Here is a 15,753-nt window from a genome sequence, read left to right as displayed (position 1 = left end):
TAAAAGTCAAATTTTCTCTCTTGACAATTCTAAATGTTCTAGTTCATTTAACTTTAGATTACTATTTGTAGAAAAGGATAAATATCTGACTTCCCTGGTGGCGCAGTGGTTAAGAATCTGCCTGCCAATGCAGGGGACATGGGTTCGAGCCCTGGTCTGGGAAGATCTCACATGCCGCAGAGCAACTGAGCCCGTGCGCCACAACTACTGACTGAACCTGCGCTCTAGAGCCTGAGAGCCACAACTACTGAGCCCGCGTGCCACAACTACTGAAGCTCGTGAGCCTGGAGCCCGTGCTCCACAATAAGAGAAGCCACGGCAATGAGAAGCCTGCGCACCGCAACAAAGAGTAGCCCCCGCTCACCACAACTAGAGAAAGCCCGTGCACAGCAATGAAGACCAAATGCAGCCAAAATAAATAAATAAATAATTTTTTTTTTTTTTAAAGAAAAGGATAAATATCATTACCAGAAGCTATGTCAATAATCTGCATTATTGCTGAGTAGGGTGACTTTTAAGGCATTTTGCAGTTCTTTTTTCTGAGCTAGGGGGCCCGAGTGTGATGTTCCCAGGGAGGATATACTGTGGTTAGACTAGAGAAGCTCCAAACTCCAGTCCCCTCCCAAATTCTCATTGGATCCCCGGCATCTCAAAGTCCAGCCACCCGGCATCCTGTTACTTTGTATCTTTCATTCTTGACAGACGCCACCCTGCACCTGTCCAAGTAGTTGCTTGTCCTTCAGATTTTGCATCTGAATAGTCACAGGTAACACCACCTGACCTGGTCATCTTAGACGAAGGGGCGTGAGACTCCTCCCTCCCAAGGAAACCTGACTTTAACCAAGGCATTGCTGGAGGGTCCCTGGTCAGGTAATAGGTCTGAAATGTTACCTCTCTCATCCACTGCACGATTAATGTCATAGATCCATGCATCATCTTCCCATTCCCAACCTGGAGGGCAAGTGAGCTCGCTGGGTGATGCTGCTTTATCACCGTTCTTAAAAAAAAAAAAAAAAAGAGAAAAAGAAGCCACAGTGTGTTAAATAAGATGCAAAGGTGAGATAGAATTCCTCACACTTAACTATAGACTCACTCATTTCAATACCATCATACACATCAATCTTTCTCAGAAAAAGCCATAATCTTTATTTATACACGATTGTTGAACAATAACTAGATTTTTAAAGAATACTTTCTGCTTCCACTATTAGGGAATATGTTATGTTAAACCATGGGAAATTGTTTTTGTAGGTCAAAAATGATCAAATATCAGCAATTTCATATGGTTCAACTTAATATTATGAAATGATGCAACTCTTTATGAGGGGTTATATTGCAGAGAACCCATCAGAGATGGATAAAGCATGAAAACCACATGTTTTCAAGAATGGGGTAATGCTACAGGAGGTTGTAGATGCTAATCATGTAAGACTGAGCAAAGTTTACGTGAAATATTGACTTAAGTTCTGCATTAAAACTGACAGAGTTATGAAAAAAGTTCACAGTAAAGGAAATAAAGGAGGTCCGTAAACATAGAAAAATAGTCAGCTTCACTTTAAGAGTGTGAAAATTGAAATAACGACAGGATACCATCTATTCATGTACTGACAAAGATGTTAAAGTGGGAGGGTGTCTAGAAAAACAATCCCCTATGCTATTGCTAGAAATATAAATTTGTACAACCTCTTTGAAAGTAGTTTGCCAATATTTGTCAAATTTTTATATGCACTGAAACCTTGACCAAGCCAACAGGTGCCTCTCCTACAGACAAACTTTCATAAGTGAATAAGAATGTATGTATAAGGATGTTCATTGTCACATTGTTTATAAAAAACAAAGACTGGGGGGAAAACCCCTGACTATCCACAAGGAGAGGATTAGTTAAATAAATTATAGAGGGGTACATATAATAAAACACTCTGTAGGAATTTTTTAAATGGCTCATAGACCTGTATGTATTGATATCAAAAGATGTCCAAGATATATTATGTGAAAAATACAAGTTGCAAAACTGTGCATGCAACACAATTCAGGTGGGGAAAAAAAGAAGTTATATATTTGTATAGGAACAGAAAACTGCTATCAGCGGTTCAGTGGTTATCTCTGGGGGTGGGGATGGGATATGGATCAGGGAGAAGAATTACTTTTAATTTCCTTTTATGCTGTTTGAGTATTCTAAAGACATGAGCATTCAATTTGTTATGATCTTAAAAACTAGTTCCATAATAAATATAGTAAAAAAAATTTCACAACCCAGACTTTACCATGTACCAACACCTAGTTAAATAGGCCCCATGTCTTTCCTATAGGAATCAATTACAGATGCGCTTTGGAGGCTCCAGTTATAAAGGGAAAGCTTTATCACATGAGATGGAGCAGAAGGGACCAGGAAGCTCCGCCTTGTGGTTGGTGATCCAGCGATGGTTTCTCCCAGCTCACACAGGAGGGCTTATCCCCCGGAGCTGCACTCACCGCATCCGTGTAGGTGTCCTCTGCTGGCTTCCACTGGCCCCGGGGGTAGCGACTCTCGTTCTGATACAATTCATCTGTGAACTCTGTGTGACCCGCATCCGCCTCGGTCAGCAGGCTGAGGGACAGGAGGCTCGCGTTACCAAAGGAGAAACATTACCAAAGGTGGTCACTGACCACCCCATCTATTTCCAATGGCGGGGAGACATCTACACCCTGGGGGTGGCCCCCGTTCCCTCCTCGTCTATCCCATTGGGTTCTCCACTCCAAACTCTTCTTTGTACTAATAGCTTTTGACATTCCTTTGAAGAGGGGCCGCTGGAACAATGAGCGCTAAATTACAGAGAACTTTTCAAATTATCAAAGTTGCTCCTGCCCAGTAATTAGGGTGGGGACTGGGAAAACAGCATTGTGGGCAGCTTCATCTAGGGACCAGGCTTCTGTTTCTGTGTCAGGTCAGGGCCATTCAGCATTTTCTCAGCAAGACTCTTGGCTAACAGTTCAAAAGAATAAAGAGTCATCTTCCCTCTTTCTACCTATTTTAAAAAATGGAATGGAGACGGTCTCCTGGGGCCTAGTGTGGAAACTTTTACTCATGGCTTGCTTGGTCTACGTAACACAAACTGAAGGGAGGAGTTTACATTTTCTGGATAGTTCCTAGGTAGGGATGACAGCCAAACCAGGTCATTTAAGACTCCAAAGTCCATTTGGGCACTTGAGAAATCCATACTGACTCCCTGCCATGCCAATTTTCCTCTTGGATTTAGAACTATTTTGACAACCCAGAGAAGAAAGTACAGAGGTTCCAACTTTGACTTAAGTCTTCTGCCAGGTATCCACTCAAGTGAGGTTTCTTTTTCCCTTTTACTGTCTCTACCTCTTTCCCCTGCTGTATCCTTCCCTAGAATCAAGCACTGGAAAGAAATCAGAAAACAGAAAGTTCCCACCCTTTGTATCAATTGGGCTTGTCCGTCACTTCTCTGGGCCCCAGAGAAGGAGAAGAGAACTGGCTGCCACCTATGGGGTCCCATCCAGCTCCGACAGGCTCTGACCTGCTTTTCCAGTCCCAATTCCCCTGGCCTTTCCCTGTCCTCACTAACCTTCCTTCCTTCTTTCCAATTCAAATCCCATTTCCCTTCCCCTCACCAGCAACCCCAACTCCATCCAAAGCAAGCTGTCATGGGTTAAAAGCAATCATGTGCAGACACTGGGTCTTAACAGACCAGACCCAGCACACCTCTTTCCTTCCTTCCCTAATCCTGTGTCATTATGGGAAACAAATGTGGACAGAGAGAGCAAACTCTAGTTTAAGGTCTTAAAATCCAACTTCACAAGCGTGTTTCCTCCAAACACAAGTACACTGTCCTGAGCTGGAGAAAAGAGGGCATTCTGGTTCCAGTGCTTTTGGCAACACGTAGAAACCAGGCTTTCGTTTCCTCCAGACTCCAGCGGACACATGCTTGCCCCCTGTACTGTTTCTTTCTTCCTGTTTAATAATAGCCTTTGACATATAATTCACATACCATACAATTCATCCACTTAAATTATGCCCTCTACTGTTTCCTGCAGACATTCCAGCATAACAGTTGAGAACTGGTTTTGGTGCCCAGGCTAGATTTGGGTTCTAGCCCTGTCTACACCACTCACCCACAGTCTGTGTGCCTTTGGACAAGTGACTTAATCCCTCTAGGTCTCAGTTTCATCTGTAAAGTGGAGATAATACTATTTTATGTTGGGAGATAATTCTTTGTGAGTCTAAACACAGGCTCCATGATCTTCTCAAGGATGTTTATATGAGGAACAACCTCAGAAGACATAGTGTTTCTCTCCAGAGCAAAGGGCCAGCATGCTTACTACCTACCCATTATAAAGGATTCAGGTGCCCTAAGCTCAGGGTTCCTTTCCTATTATACAGTCCACTTCATGTGCAAGTGTCACCTGGCCCTCTTTTTGTCGCCCTGTGGGAATTGGGGCTTGGAGAACAGGAGCAAATGTTGATACTCTGGTACTACTATTTGCTGTGGGCAATAGAGTCCTTTGTCAGGCTTCCCTGGTGGCGCAGTGGTTGAGAGTCCGCCTGCCGATGCAGGGGACACGGGTTCGTGCCCCGGTCCGGGAAGATCCCACATGCCGTGGAGCGGCTGGGCCCGTGAGCCATGGCCGCTGAGCCTGCGCGTCCGGAGCCTGTGCTCCGCAACGGGAGAGGCCGCAGCAGTGAGAGGCCCGCGTACTGCAAAAAAAAAAAAAAAAAAAAAAAAAAAAAAAGTCCTTTGTCTCTGCTTTAGGAGTCTTGTGTCTCCTGCCAACATCCACGAAACTGTGGCAGGTGACCTTGCTAGCTTGCAAGTAGGATAAAAATCTCAGACTCCTCATGATTTCTGATACCACCTATCTTGTAGGACTGCAATCCAGATTCAGTAAGATGATGCATGTGTTTATCCCACTGCTTCACACATTCACACATCATAAGTTCTCAATAATGTTAGTACCAGGTGCTTTTTATACTTTTTTGTTTTATTACGGGATATTGATGACATCTTTCAAGTTTCTGTGAGTTTCTGTGGACTTACTTCTGCTCAGTGGGTGTTATGTAAATATGATCAAGAATGATGATGGAGAAGATTCACTTAGCAATTTCTAAGGAAAGACTTCATTACCATCCTTTTTTCTCAGAAAATGAAAAACTTACCTTTTTTCAGGATCAACTATCCAGTCTCCTTCCCATTCCCAGCCTTTTGGAGGCAAAAAGAATTCCCTCTTGAGTTTTATTTTTCCTGTGACATCAGAAAATTTATGACGACCCACTAATCCAGAAGTGCCCCATTTTCCAAACATAAGAGCTTGATTTTCATACTATTAAAAAGAAATTGGAGAAACATCATCAGGGAGCAAGAAATAAAGCCAACACATAAATTTTCAAGTCCATCTAGGACCTAGGCTAAACAATGAGGAAAAGTGAAAAAGCTTTATATTCAGAAGGTATGGACCTAAGTTGCGCTGTTGCTGATTATGCAACTTCAGTAAATCATTCATCTTTCTAAGACTCAGTGTTCTCATCTGTAAACTGAGGATAATACTACCTTTCTCATAGGGTTGTTCTGAAGTTCAAATGTACAAATGATTGTGAAAGTGCTTTGTAAACATTGATATATCATGCTAGTTGTTTCTACCATTATTTTCAATGGCTCCAAATAGTGCTCCGAACCTAATCTTTTAGATACCTACAAAAGTCCTCAATTTATGAACATGTAGTCTTCTAAAACTTTATTTATAAGTCTGCTGCCAAGAAGTTGGGCACATTTCCCCACAGAAACAATATTATAATTAATGGTACATTTCCTGGGCAGCACAAAGAATCCATCTGAAACATGAAGGTCCTTTAGCACCCAGCTTTTATGTGGCCTAGAAGTTCTGAGCCTTCATCCCCTCTGGAGTATGGTGAGTAGACCAAGACCTTTCTGGAAGCAGGTTTTGTGGCAATGGCAGACCCAGGTTTACAGGGCATTCCTTTCTAAGACAGAATTTATAAAATCTACAATGGTCTGTTTTTCACTATGTCAACCATAAAGAGGGTTGAGATTTGCCAGTGGTCAGAGTCTCTGTTTGGGTCCAAGCTGATATCTCTGTTTGTCTGCTGATGAGCTCACTGAGAAGACCATTTGCATAAGCAGCAGGGGAGTTTTTGGCTGAAGGATGATGGAAGAAGTTTGGGCAGGGGCCTGATGAGGAAACTGTAGGTCTCTGAGGTGCTTCACGTGTGCTAATGGTCCTGCCCCACAGCTGCTAGTTAAAGGCCTCAAAGCCACATGAGGCTCCCATCTCCACTGCTGCTGCTGCCCTCTTGTCCATGCCAAGGTCCTCACCTGGATTATACTACAGCCATGCTGGCTTCCAAGTAGAAGTGGCAGGAACTGCTCCTCCACTCTGTGTCCTTGTCACTTGGAAACCAAAGAAGCCATGCATGTGCCCCCAAGTCTCACAGCCCCCTGTGCCTAAAGCTCAGAGCAATATCTAAGACAGCACTAGTGAGACCCCCAGAAATTTGGCGGGGGGAATTTTTGCAGAGAACTGAGGTCTGGTATTAGCCCAGGAAGGCAAGAACGAGTGAAATTTCCATTACTGTCATTAGTGTGCCCCTTCTGGTACTCAGAGGCTGTTAGAATTTGGAGAAACTAGAGTCACGCAAAACAACTAAAATGGGTGGATCATCTCTACACCTGTTGAAACTAGAGTTCGCTCTATGCAAGGAAGGATGTGGAAGTGGGAAACAGAGGAAGGGTTGTTCCTTGCTCAGTGCTAGCTTCTCTGGGCCCCAGCCACAGAGCTGTAGGGCAGGTGGATGCCAAGAAATCCCACAGGAGGGCAGAAGCGAGCCCCTCCCACATGTGCTCTGATGCCCCCTCCACACCACCCAGATGACTGACCATCAACATCTGTGACTCAGGGCCTCCCCTGAGGCCTCCAGCCCACCCTCTATTTCTCTCCAGTCGCACTTCAAAGCTTGCATCCTAAGGACTTTGTGTTTCCCATGGGTTTCACTGCTTCTCAAAGTGGACCGCAATGCCCTGTATCCACCCACATTGCAGGTGCTAATCCCTAACTCAGCTACAGAATCACAGTCCTCGGGGTGGGTTTCTTTCTAACAAGACACCCAGTTTTATTATTGTGATAGATTTTGAGATCCTTGAGGACAGGGCTTGGCTGCTTCATCATCTTCAGCCTCTGCCTCTGTGCCCGACATAAAGCCACCACTCCCTAAAAGCTTGGATGGGTGGATGGATGGATGGGTGAATTCTGTCACCATTTATTTATTTAATAAATATTTATAGGAGCCTACTATGTGCCAGGCACTGTTAAATTTAAAAAAGCAAAACTAAAAGATGGCCATGGGTTTTCTTGCCCAGCAAGCACAACAGAACCACAATCCTAAACCAGTGGTCAGGCATAGTGGTGGGGAGCAGAAACACAATTACAAATTAGCTAGAATGAAGATAGTCTTCTCCCCAATTATTTGAGCATGAAGGCCTATCTGTAAAAGAATGGAGCTCATCTGAAAATTGTCAGAAGAGACCCACTGAATATATCTAATAAATTTACAACAATAAGTACTTTCAGTAAAAAAAAATCCAACTAACGCCACTTTTAGCTGTAAAAGTTTGTGAAAATTATTTTCATTGGTTTAACTCTAATGAGATTTCTAAGTAGCTAAATGGATTTTTAACTCAGTGAAGGATTTACAAATTATCTCTATTGTTTTTCAGGTATCCAGGCAGCATTTTCTTTGCCCTTGGGCAAACCCCTCTGAAGCTTCCCCAACTGAGGATTGAGTCTTCTGTGGTTTAAAGACTCCAGACACTTTGCTGTAGAGTAGAAATTAACACAATATTGTAAATCAACTATATTTTCAATTAAAAAAAAAACCACTCCAGACCCCAAGCAGGCTTCTCAAGGTCGGCACCTCTCAAGCGTCCTCACTCCTGGGTTGCTTTTGTGTGAATCACTCTGGGGTGTCCCAGTGTAGACTTCCAGTCAATCTTTCCCTATCCCCTTTGTTAAGGGCCCTTGAATGTGGGGTTTTAGGTAGCGATTATGGGTGGCTGGTTTGACATCTGAATATTTTCCCTTAGGATGAAAAGTAAAGTACTCCCACACAAAGAGGAAAAGAGTGATGTCATTAAATGTACCATTTCAGCAAAGACGGTGAATGTTCCTTCTGCGAAGCTATTGAACTTCTTCTCAACAGCACTTAGGCCCAGCCAGATGTTCACACGCAACTCCACAGGCACCTTTGGTCCATTGTTTTTTTCCTGTGGGTACTGTGAAATGCACAATAACATGACCCGTTATGCTGGGCACAGTACAGGCTGTGCATTAAGCTCAAAACAAAAGTAGACTGAACATCTAATCATTGTTTTCAGCAGTCTAACTTTGTTTGTGCAGCTAAAATATTTCCAAATAACCCTTCTGCAAAGATTAAAATAACAAGTAGAGCAGGAACCCCTGGGTGTCCCTGAGACCTTTTCAGGAGGCTCACAAGGTCAAAACTATTTTCCTAATAATACTAGGATGTTACTTGCTTTTTTCACTGTATTGACATTTGCACTGATGGTGCAAAAGCAATGGTGGATAAAACTCCAAGCACTGTAGCAGGAATCAAGACAGTAACACCGAACTGCACTGGTAGTAATAGTTTTCTTCATCACTCTCAGTGAAGAAAACAAAATGCCAGTTTTACTTATTAATTACTTTGATAAAGCAGTAAAAATGGCTAATCCTAAATCGTGACCCCTGTATACATGTCTTTTTAATATTTTGTGTGATGAAATTCTGCTGCATATTAGTGTATATTCTGAGAAAAAAACTTATGCAATTGAGCTGTGAACCGAACTAGCCTTTTTTTTTTTTTTTTTTTTTTTTTTTTTTTTTTTTTTTGCGGTATGCAGGCCTCTCACTGTTGTGGCCTCTCCCGTGTGGAGCACAGGCTCCGGACGTGCAGGCTTAGTGGCCATGGCTCATGGGCCCAGCCGCTCCGCGGCACGTGGGATCTTCCCGGACCGGGGCACGAACCCATGTCCCCTGCATCGGTAGGCGGACTCTCAACCACCGTGCCACCAGGGAAGCCCTTTTTTTTTTTTTTTAATAGAATACCTTTTCTTCCTGAAACAGTGATTGGCTGACAAATATGGTTATTCATACTTGGATATATGGGGCAGACATTTTCTTGAAAATAAACAAAGTGAGACTGTCATTTCAAGGATAATAGGTGACTGTATTTTGCTGCAATGATAAAATTCAAGGTTTCAAGTTAAAATTAGAATTTTGGAAAATTTGTTTCTGTCTCGGTGGGTGAGCTTGATAGCATCCCAATACATAAGGGCTTTTCTTGTAAGTGATATCAGTGAATGTGATTTTTTTCTTTTTATTTATTTATTTATTTTTGGCTGCTTTGGGTCTTCATTGCTGCACACGGGCTTTTCTCTAGTTGCAGTGAGCAGGGGCTACTCTGTTGCAGTGCGTGGGCTTCTCATTGTAGTGGCTTCTCTTGTTGTGGAGCACAGGCTCCAGGCGTGCGGGCTTCAGTAGTTGTGGCATGCAGGCTCAGTAGTTGTGGCTCACGGGCTCTAGAGCACAGGCTCAGTAGTTGTGGCACACGGGCTTAGTTGCTCTGTGGTATGTGGGATCTTCCCGGACCAGGGCTTGAACCCGTGTCCCCCGCATTGGCAGGCAGATTCTTGACCACTGTGCCACCAAGAAGTCCCAATGAATGTGATTTTTTAAAATATTGTATGATGAAATGTGTCAACATTAGGAAGATTTGCATAACTCAGTGAATCAATATTTTCCAAATGAATGCTTAATGTTACAAAATCATGCATGGCTAAAAGAGCCATTCAAAGTACAAGATAGACCAATGGATTTTAAGGTAGCAGAGAATGAAAAGTTCACTGATATAGGTCAGATTCCACACTGCAATTAACATTTTAAAAGCTACCACTTGAGTTTGGTATTGTATCAAAGATGAGCACCCATAATTATCTGAAAAAGTTATTAAAATACTCCTCCCTTTTCCAAATACATATCTGTGTGAGGCCAGATTCTCTTCATATACTTCAACCAAGCAACTTAGTCCATCGGACGAAACGTAGAAGCAGTTTTGAGAATCCAGTTATATTTCTGTGAAGCCAGGTTTGCAAAAATGCAAAACAGTATCACTCTGCTCTCTGATTTTTAAAAGGAAATAGTTATATTTTATAAAAATATATAGTTTATGTTAACCTATAATGGGTTTATTATTGTTTATTTTAAAATATATTAATAAATACTTTTTAATGTCAGTTTTAATTTCTATTACAGTAAATATTGATAGATGTAACCCACATACACAAATGCTCTCTGGGGTCTCCAATGACTTTTTTAAGAGTGAAAGGGGCCCTAAGACCAACAAAAAACCCACTGAATTAAATAACTCCCTAAACTGGATAATGAGTATTAACAAAATCAATAAATACATACAACATTCTCTTAAAAGCATTTTGCTGTTTATCCACTGAGTTTGGAAACCTAATGCAGAGAATACCACTGCAGGCTGTACCCTCAGGGCTGCATTTGGCAAAGAAACACTGTGGTTAGGGCTCTGCCCAAATTCCTGACACTCACATCTTCTAGGATGACAGCTTGCAGGGCTGGGAGGCAGCCTGTGACTGGCCAAAGGGAAAAGAGGGAAGCAGAAGGGGAGCATCACCTGCCAAAGGCCCTATCTACAGAGCTCTCTCACCCCCTGTGAAGTTTCATTTATTAATCAGTTTGCTTCCACACACTGCTGAGGTCAGTTATAACTGTGGTTCTATCTTAAGTAAAATTTATTCCACCAAGAGACACTTGAAAGAAGATAATCATTCTGGTTCTATTTTCACCCTCTTGATTAAAGAGGAAAATATCTCCCTGTTTTAAGAGAACATTCTCCCCTGACTGCTTTTTCTCCTTTGAATATTTTCCTCTCCCTGAAATTCCAAGGAACTCGGTTGGAGTCTGGCAGGGAGAGGGATGAAAAACTTGCATCTGGCAACTATTTGGATCTCTTTGTTTCCATCCCCAGGCCCTCCTCTGGTTCTCCTTAGGCACATAAGAGAAGGTCTTAATCCAGGGTCCTGGGATGCATTTATGGGTTCTACGAAGCCCCTGAATTGGATGCAAAATATTGGATGCATTGGAGATGTGCATTCTTTTAGAAGAGAGGGCCAGTAGCTTTCATCAAGCTCTTAAAGGAGTCTAGGACTCCAAAAAATGTTCAGAACCCTGGCCCTAAAATAGTAATTCTCAAAATTTTTCAATTTGAGGACCCATTTGGTTAGGGAATAGATTCCAGGGACTATCTATATTACCTTCCCTTTTTTTCTGCTTCCCAAACGCTCACTAGAAAGGAAGAGAGGCATTGCTTCACATGAGACATTAGAAGTGGAAAATCATTCCAGAAAGCAAAGCATTCACAATGCCATATTAATATTAGTGTCACAGAGACTTCTATGGAAGTGTCCTTGTTTGAAGCCAGCAGACCTCAGGCCACTCTGGGAATTACCACCCTAGAGAAAGTGCCAGAATAGGCTGAAATGGATCACAATTGCCCTAGCCATTCAATGACTGGCAAATAATATAAATCAGCCCTTCTTGGGAATATGGGTTTTGCACGTAAGTATTTCATATTACACGGTGACGAAGCCATACCTTCAGAAAGATGGTTTGGGTTTTCCCACAGTATTTCCCAGATGCATTGTCACCACTGGTGGAGTATAAAACCTGATGCGCGGGAATGCGTGCGTAGGCCAATCTTTTCTCTCCCCGGATCATCCAGATGATGATGTCAGGCATGCTGTTCTGAGGCTGGTCACATGAGTGGGTGGAAAAGAAAGCAAAGCTATAGTTAGTCTAAATGCAGAGACACCACAGACCCTGCAGGCTGGACCCTCAGGGCTCCATTTAGCAAAGAAACACTGTGGTTAGGGCTCTGCCCAAATTCCTGACTCTCACATCTTCCAGGACCACAGCTTGCAGGGCTGGGAGGCAGCCTGTGACTGGCCAAAGGGAAAAGAGGGAAGCAGGAGAGGAGCTTCACCTGCCAAAGGCCCTATCTACAGAGCTCTGAGAGGAATTTTGGAAAATACCCTCTTTTATGTCTCCCATCATTTGAAGAAAGCCATAGACAGCAGTCAAGGGGTTACAGGCTTCATGTATTTCACAGGACATAGAGCATCTCTACCTCACAATTTGGTATTTTCCAAATATGAAATATTAACTTAGTTTTTTTAAACCTCTTTTTTCTGATTATAAAGGTGATATAAGTTTACTATAAAAAAACTCTGAAAGTACCAAAGCATAAAGTAAAAAATAAAAATTTTCTGTAATCACATGTGTGTTTTTCAAATGTATTTCTATCCACAAATATATGACTACCCACCCTCCACCCCCCACCTCTGAAGGTCAGTAGGAAGGGTCTTCTACTCCCTTGTTCTTCCAACCCACAGAGGTCAATGGCAGCCAACATTTATCCAGCACTCACTGTGCGCCCAACACTGTGCTAAGGCCTTTACGCTCTTCACCTTCTTTAATCTTCATAAAGCAATGCTGTGTTTTATCTCCATTTAATATATAGGGAACTGAGGCTTAGAGAGGTTGAGTACCTTGCCCAAGGTTAAACATGGTAGATCTGGGAATCAAAGCCAGGTCTTCCCAATCCCAAACAAAGGTACTACACAGATCTGCTACTATATCACTCTAACTGAAATATTCTGATTGTACCATGACACTGGTAATGATTTGTCCACTATGAAGACTTTTCTAGGACAACCAACTCAAAATTCTTCTTCTGCCCTGACTTCAATGATGCATCCATTAGCACCTCAGCCCAGTAATGCCTCAATTTCATCATGCTTTAGATCTGCTCAATATGCAAGATGATGCACTAGATTTTCCTACTACCATCTCTATCCCTGGTGCCCTTCTACAGAATCCCCCCTCCATGTCAAGTGTAGTTTAAAAGCCTTACCTCTTCAGTCAGTTGCATTAATTTATCGAGCCAGTCCTCGATTTCTGCCAATGTGGACTTCACCTCTGTGGCCTCAGACCTCATCCTCACAGCTGCCTCGTGTATCTGGGAGAGAGCTCTGGATCGCAGCTTTTGGATGTGAGTATCAAGAACTGTGATATTAGGTTTTCCTTCTATGAGAGGCAACGTGTATCTAAAAAAGGAAAAAGAACCAGAGAATAGGCAGAAGAGCTTGCTAGGCTTCAGGATTGTCAAGTTCATTTACGGTTGGTTCCCATCTCACAAACCACATCAATTTTCTAATAGACTCCACAAAGTGTGACCAGGTCTAAGCTGAGGGTGAGTGTATGTGGCTTTAAGAGCAGACCTGCCAGACAGACTCTCCTAACTCTCATGGGGAATGCAGGGGGATGAAGATTCCAAAGCAATTCCTTGGGTTTGACCCAAGGCCCGTGGAGTCACTCGGAAGATGGAAACAGTGGCAGCAGTTGGGAGGAACTGGCCTTCCCTTCTTTTGCTTCCTATGATCACTGTACAGACCCACAAAATGAAGGAGAAGAACGGACATTAGAGATCATTGAGCGGAGGGCTTCCTAACCTAGGACCCATGCACCCCTAGGCAGTCTGCGGGTGGGCCTCTGGAGGTCTGTGAATCCCTGGAACTTATAAAGAAAAGTGTTTGTCTGTGTTGACATGCAGTGTGACATCATGATGAAGATGACATCATGATGAAGAACACAAGCTTTGGAGCTGACCATCTGGGTAAAAATCCTGGCTCCACCACTTACTAGTTCTGTGATCTTGACCAATTACTTAATCTCTTGTCTTCCCATCTTCAAATGTGGGAAAATAGTAACTACCTTTTAGGGTTGTGGTGAGAAGTAAATGAATTAATATATGGGGAGCCTTTAGAGCAATGCCTATCGCATAGTAAAGTCTAAATGGTGTTGCTATCATCGTCATCATATCATCAGGTGCTCAGAGGGGTCCATTACCTCCCAAAAACGTTAAGAACCACTTGTGTAGGTCAAGCTCCCACTAGAACAGCTGAGCTGCAGCCAGGATTAGACTTTTTCTGCCAGGGCCCCCCTCTCACAAGGGCTGCTGATGGGGTCACACGGTGAGGATGTCACCTATTCCAGGAAATTCTGCTCACATTGTTTCTACCTAGAATTTTCATTGGTTAGAATTTTACCCGGCTTTTTTTTTTTTTTTTTTTTTTTTTAGTATTTATTTATTAACTTATTTGGCCACACCAGGTCTTAGTTGTGGCACTCGGGATCTTCGCTGCGGCATGCAGGATCTTTTTAGTTGCAGCATGCGGCCTTCTTAGTTGCGGCATGCAGACTCTTAGTGGCGCCATGCGGATTTCTTAGTTGCGGCATATGGACTTCTAGGTTGCAGCATGCGGACTCCCTAGTTGCGGCATGAGGCCTTCTTAGTTGTGGCATGGGGACTCTTAGTTGTGGCATGCATGCGGGATCTAGTTCCCCGACCAGGGATCGAACCCAGGCCCCTTGCATTGGGAGCAAGGAGTCTTACCCACTGGACCACCAGGGAAGAACCTTACTCAGCTTCTTAAATGAAGGAAATCCTAAATGACTTCCCTTAAACACAAATTTCCTAAAATTAAAAAGTGCCCAGTTGGATTCTTCAAAAACGGATTATTCAAAAACAGTATAAAAAATATCTCTTAAAATTCACAGGCATTTTATACATGAAAAGTATTACCAGATGTTTTTGTTTGGTTGCATTGGTAATTATGGCAATGCATTGGAAGGGTTAAGTCCCTGAAATGATTCTTTGAGGCAAAAATATAGACAGAAGCTGCTAGGCTCAGAGGTCACACATAAGACCTTCAACAAATAGATGCTGATGGTGGGAAACATGTAGCAGGAAAAGAAGTTATGCTAATAAACCCAACTTTGGGCCTCAGATGGGTCATTTCACCTCCTTGGGCCTCTGTTTTCTCATCTATAAAATAAGGGGACTGGAAGAGATGACCTCTTAGGACCCAGATATAAATTCTCTGCATTTAAACAAGCACCCAGCAATACTTTGATCTCAGCTGCATGACAGTTACCTAGCTAAACCACCAGAGGGCACAAGAAGACTGGGAGACTTTGGGTTAGGGGCTTGGGGTGGTGGGTAGGGGGTGCTGGACAGCCCTGATTCCTGCTGCTGGTTAGAAGGATTGAATATGGTTTTCTTTTGGAACTTCCCTGACCACTGCTCTATTGGCCAACATTTAAAATGAGTTTAGAATTATCACTTCCCCCTTTGATTTACAAATACCCTGAGATCTGAGCAGTTACCCTAAGTCATAGTTATGAAAGGTTCTCTGGCTTGGGTCGAACCTTTTGGCTTCACCTAAGGGAGGCTTGGCCAGAGTACTCATTAGGCATCCAGTAAAAGAGCGAGTAAAAAGGCTGTTGCTAAAATTGTGTTTATGAATTCGGAACGCTGTTCTAAATGGTAATATCAATGCCCCACCCCCAGATCCCATTTTCTGTGGGAACCAGGAGTCACCTTTCTTGGGGCAGTGGGCACACAAGGACCGCTGGGAGGCAGATCAGCTCCCTCCCCCCTTCCCCACCCCCTGCAGTAGGTTGCATTGGGACTATTTCCTGGAGTGGGACCTCAGCCTCCCTCAGCTGCTTTAGAATTGGCACCAGATCGGAAAGTGGAGCTTTTCCTGCTGGTGATTCAGAGACGCTTCCAGTAACAGCCTTTTGAGAAGCTTG

At 43.1% G+C, this 15,753-nt stretch overlaps 1 protein-coding gene across 3 annotated transcripts in view; it reads right to left on the bottom strand.

Annotated features, from left to right (window-relative positions):
• MYOF (myoferlin) overlaps positions 1 to 15,753 on the bottom strand; it is a 157,087-nt gene that overhangs the window by 48,865 nt on the left and 92,469 nt on the right. For all 3 annotated transcript variants that reach the window (XM_060101948.1, XM_060101957.1, XM_060101963.1), the window contains exons 23-28: positions 13,010 to 13,202; positions 11,692 to 11,847; positions 8,154 to 8,285; positions 5,159 to 5,322; positions 2,473 to 2,587; positions 892 to 997 (exon numbers count right to left, since the gene is read on the bottom strand). In XM_060101948.1, coding sequence (XP_059957931.1) covers positions 892 to 997; positions 2,473 to 2,587; positions 5,159 to 5,322; positions 8,154 to 8,285; positions 11,692 to 11,847; positions 13,010 to 13,202 — 866 coding nt within the window. The remainder of the gene's footprint in view (positions 1 to 891; positions 998 to 2,472; positions 2,588 to 5,158; positions 5,323 to 8,153; positions 8,286 to 11,691; positions 11,848 to 13,009; positions 13,203 to 15,753) is intronic.

Source organism: Mesoplodon densirostris, chromosome 1, assembly GCF_025265405.1.
Source record: "Mesoplodon densirostris isolate mMesDen1 chromosome 1, mMesDen1 primary haplotype, whole genome shotgun sequence".
Taxonomy (NCBI): domain Eukaryota; kingdom Metazoa; phylum Chordata; class Mammalia; order Artiodactyla; family Ziphiidae; genus Mesoplodon; species Mesoplodon densirostris.
This window is presented reverse-complemented; position numbering and strand designations above follow the sequence as displayed.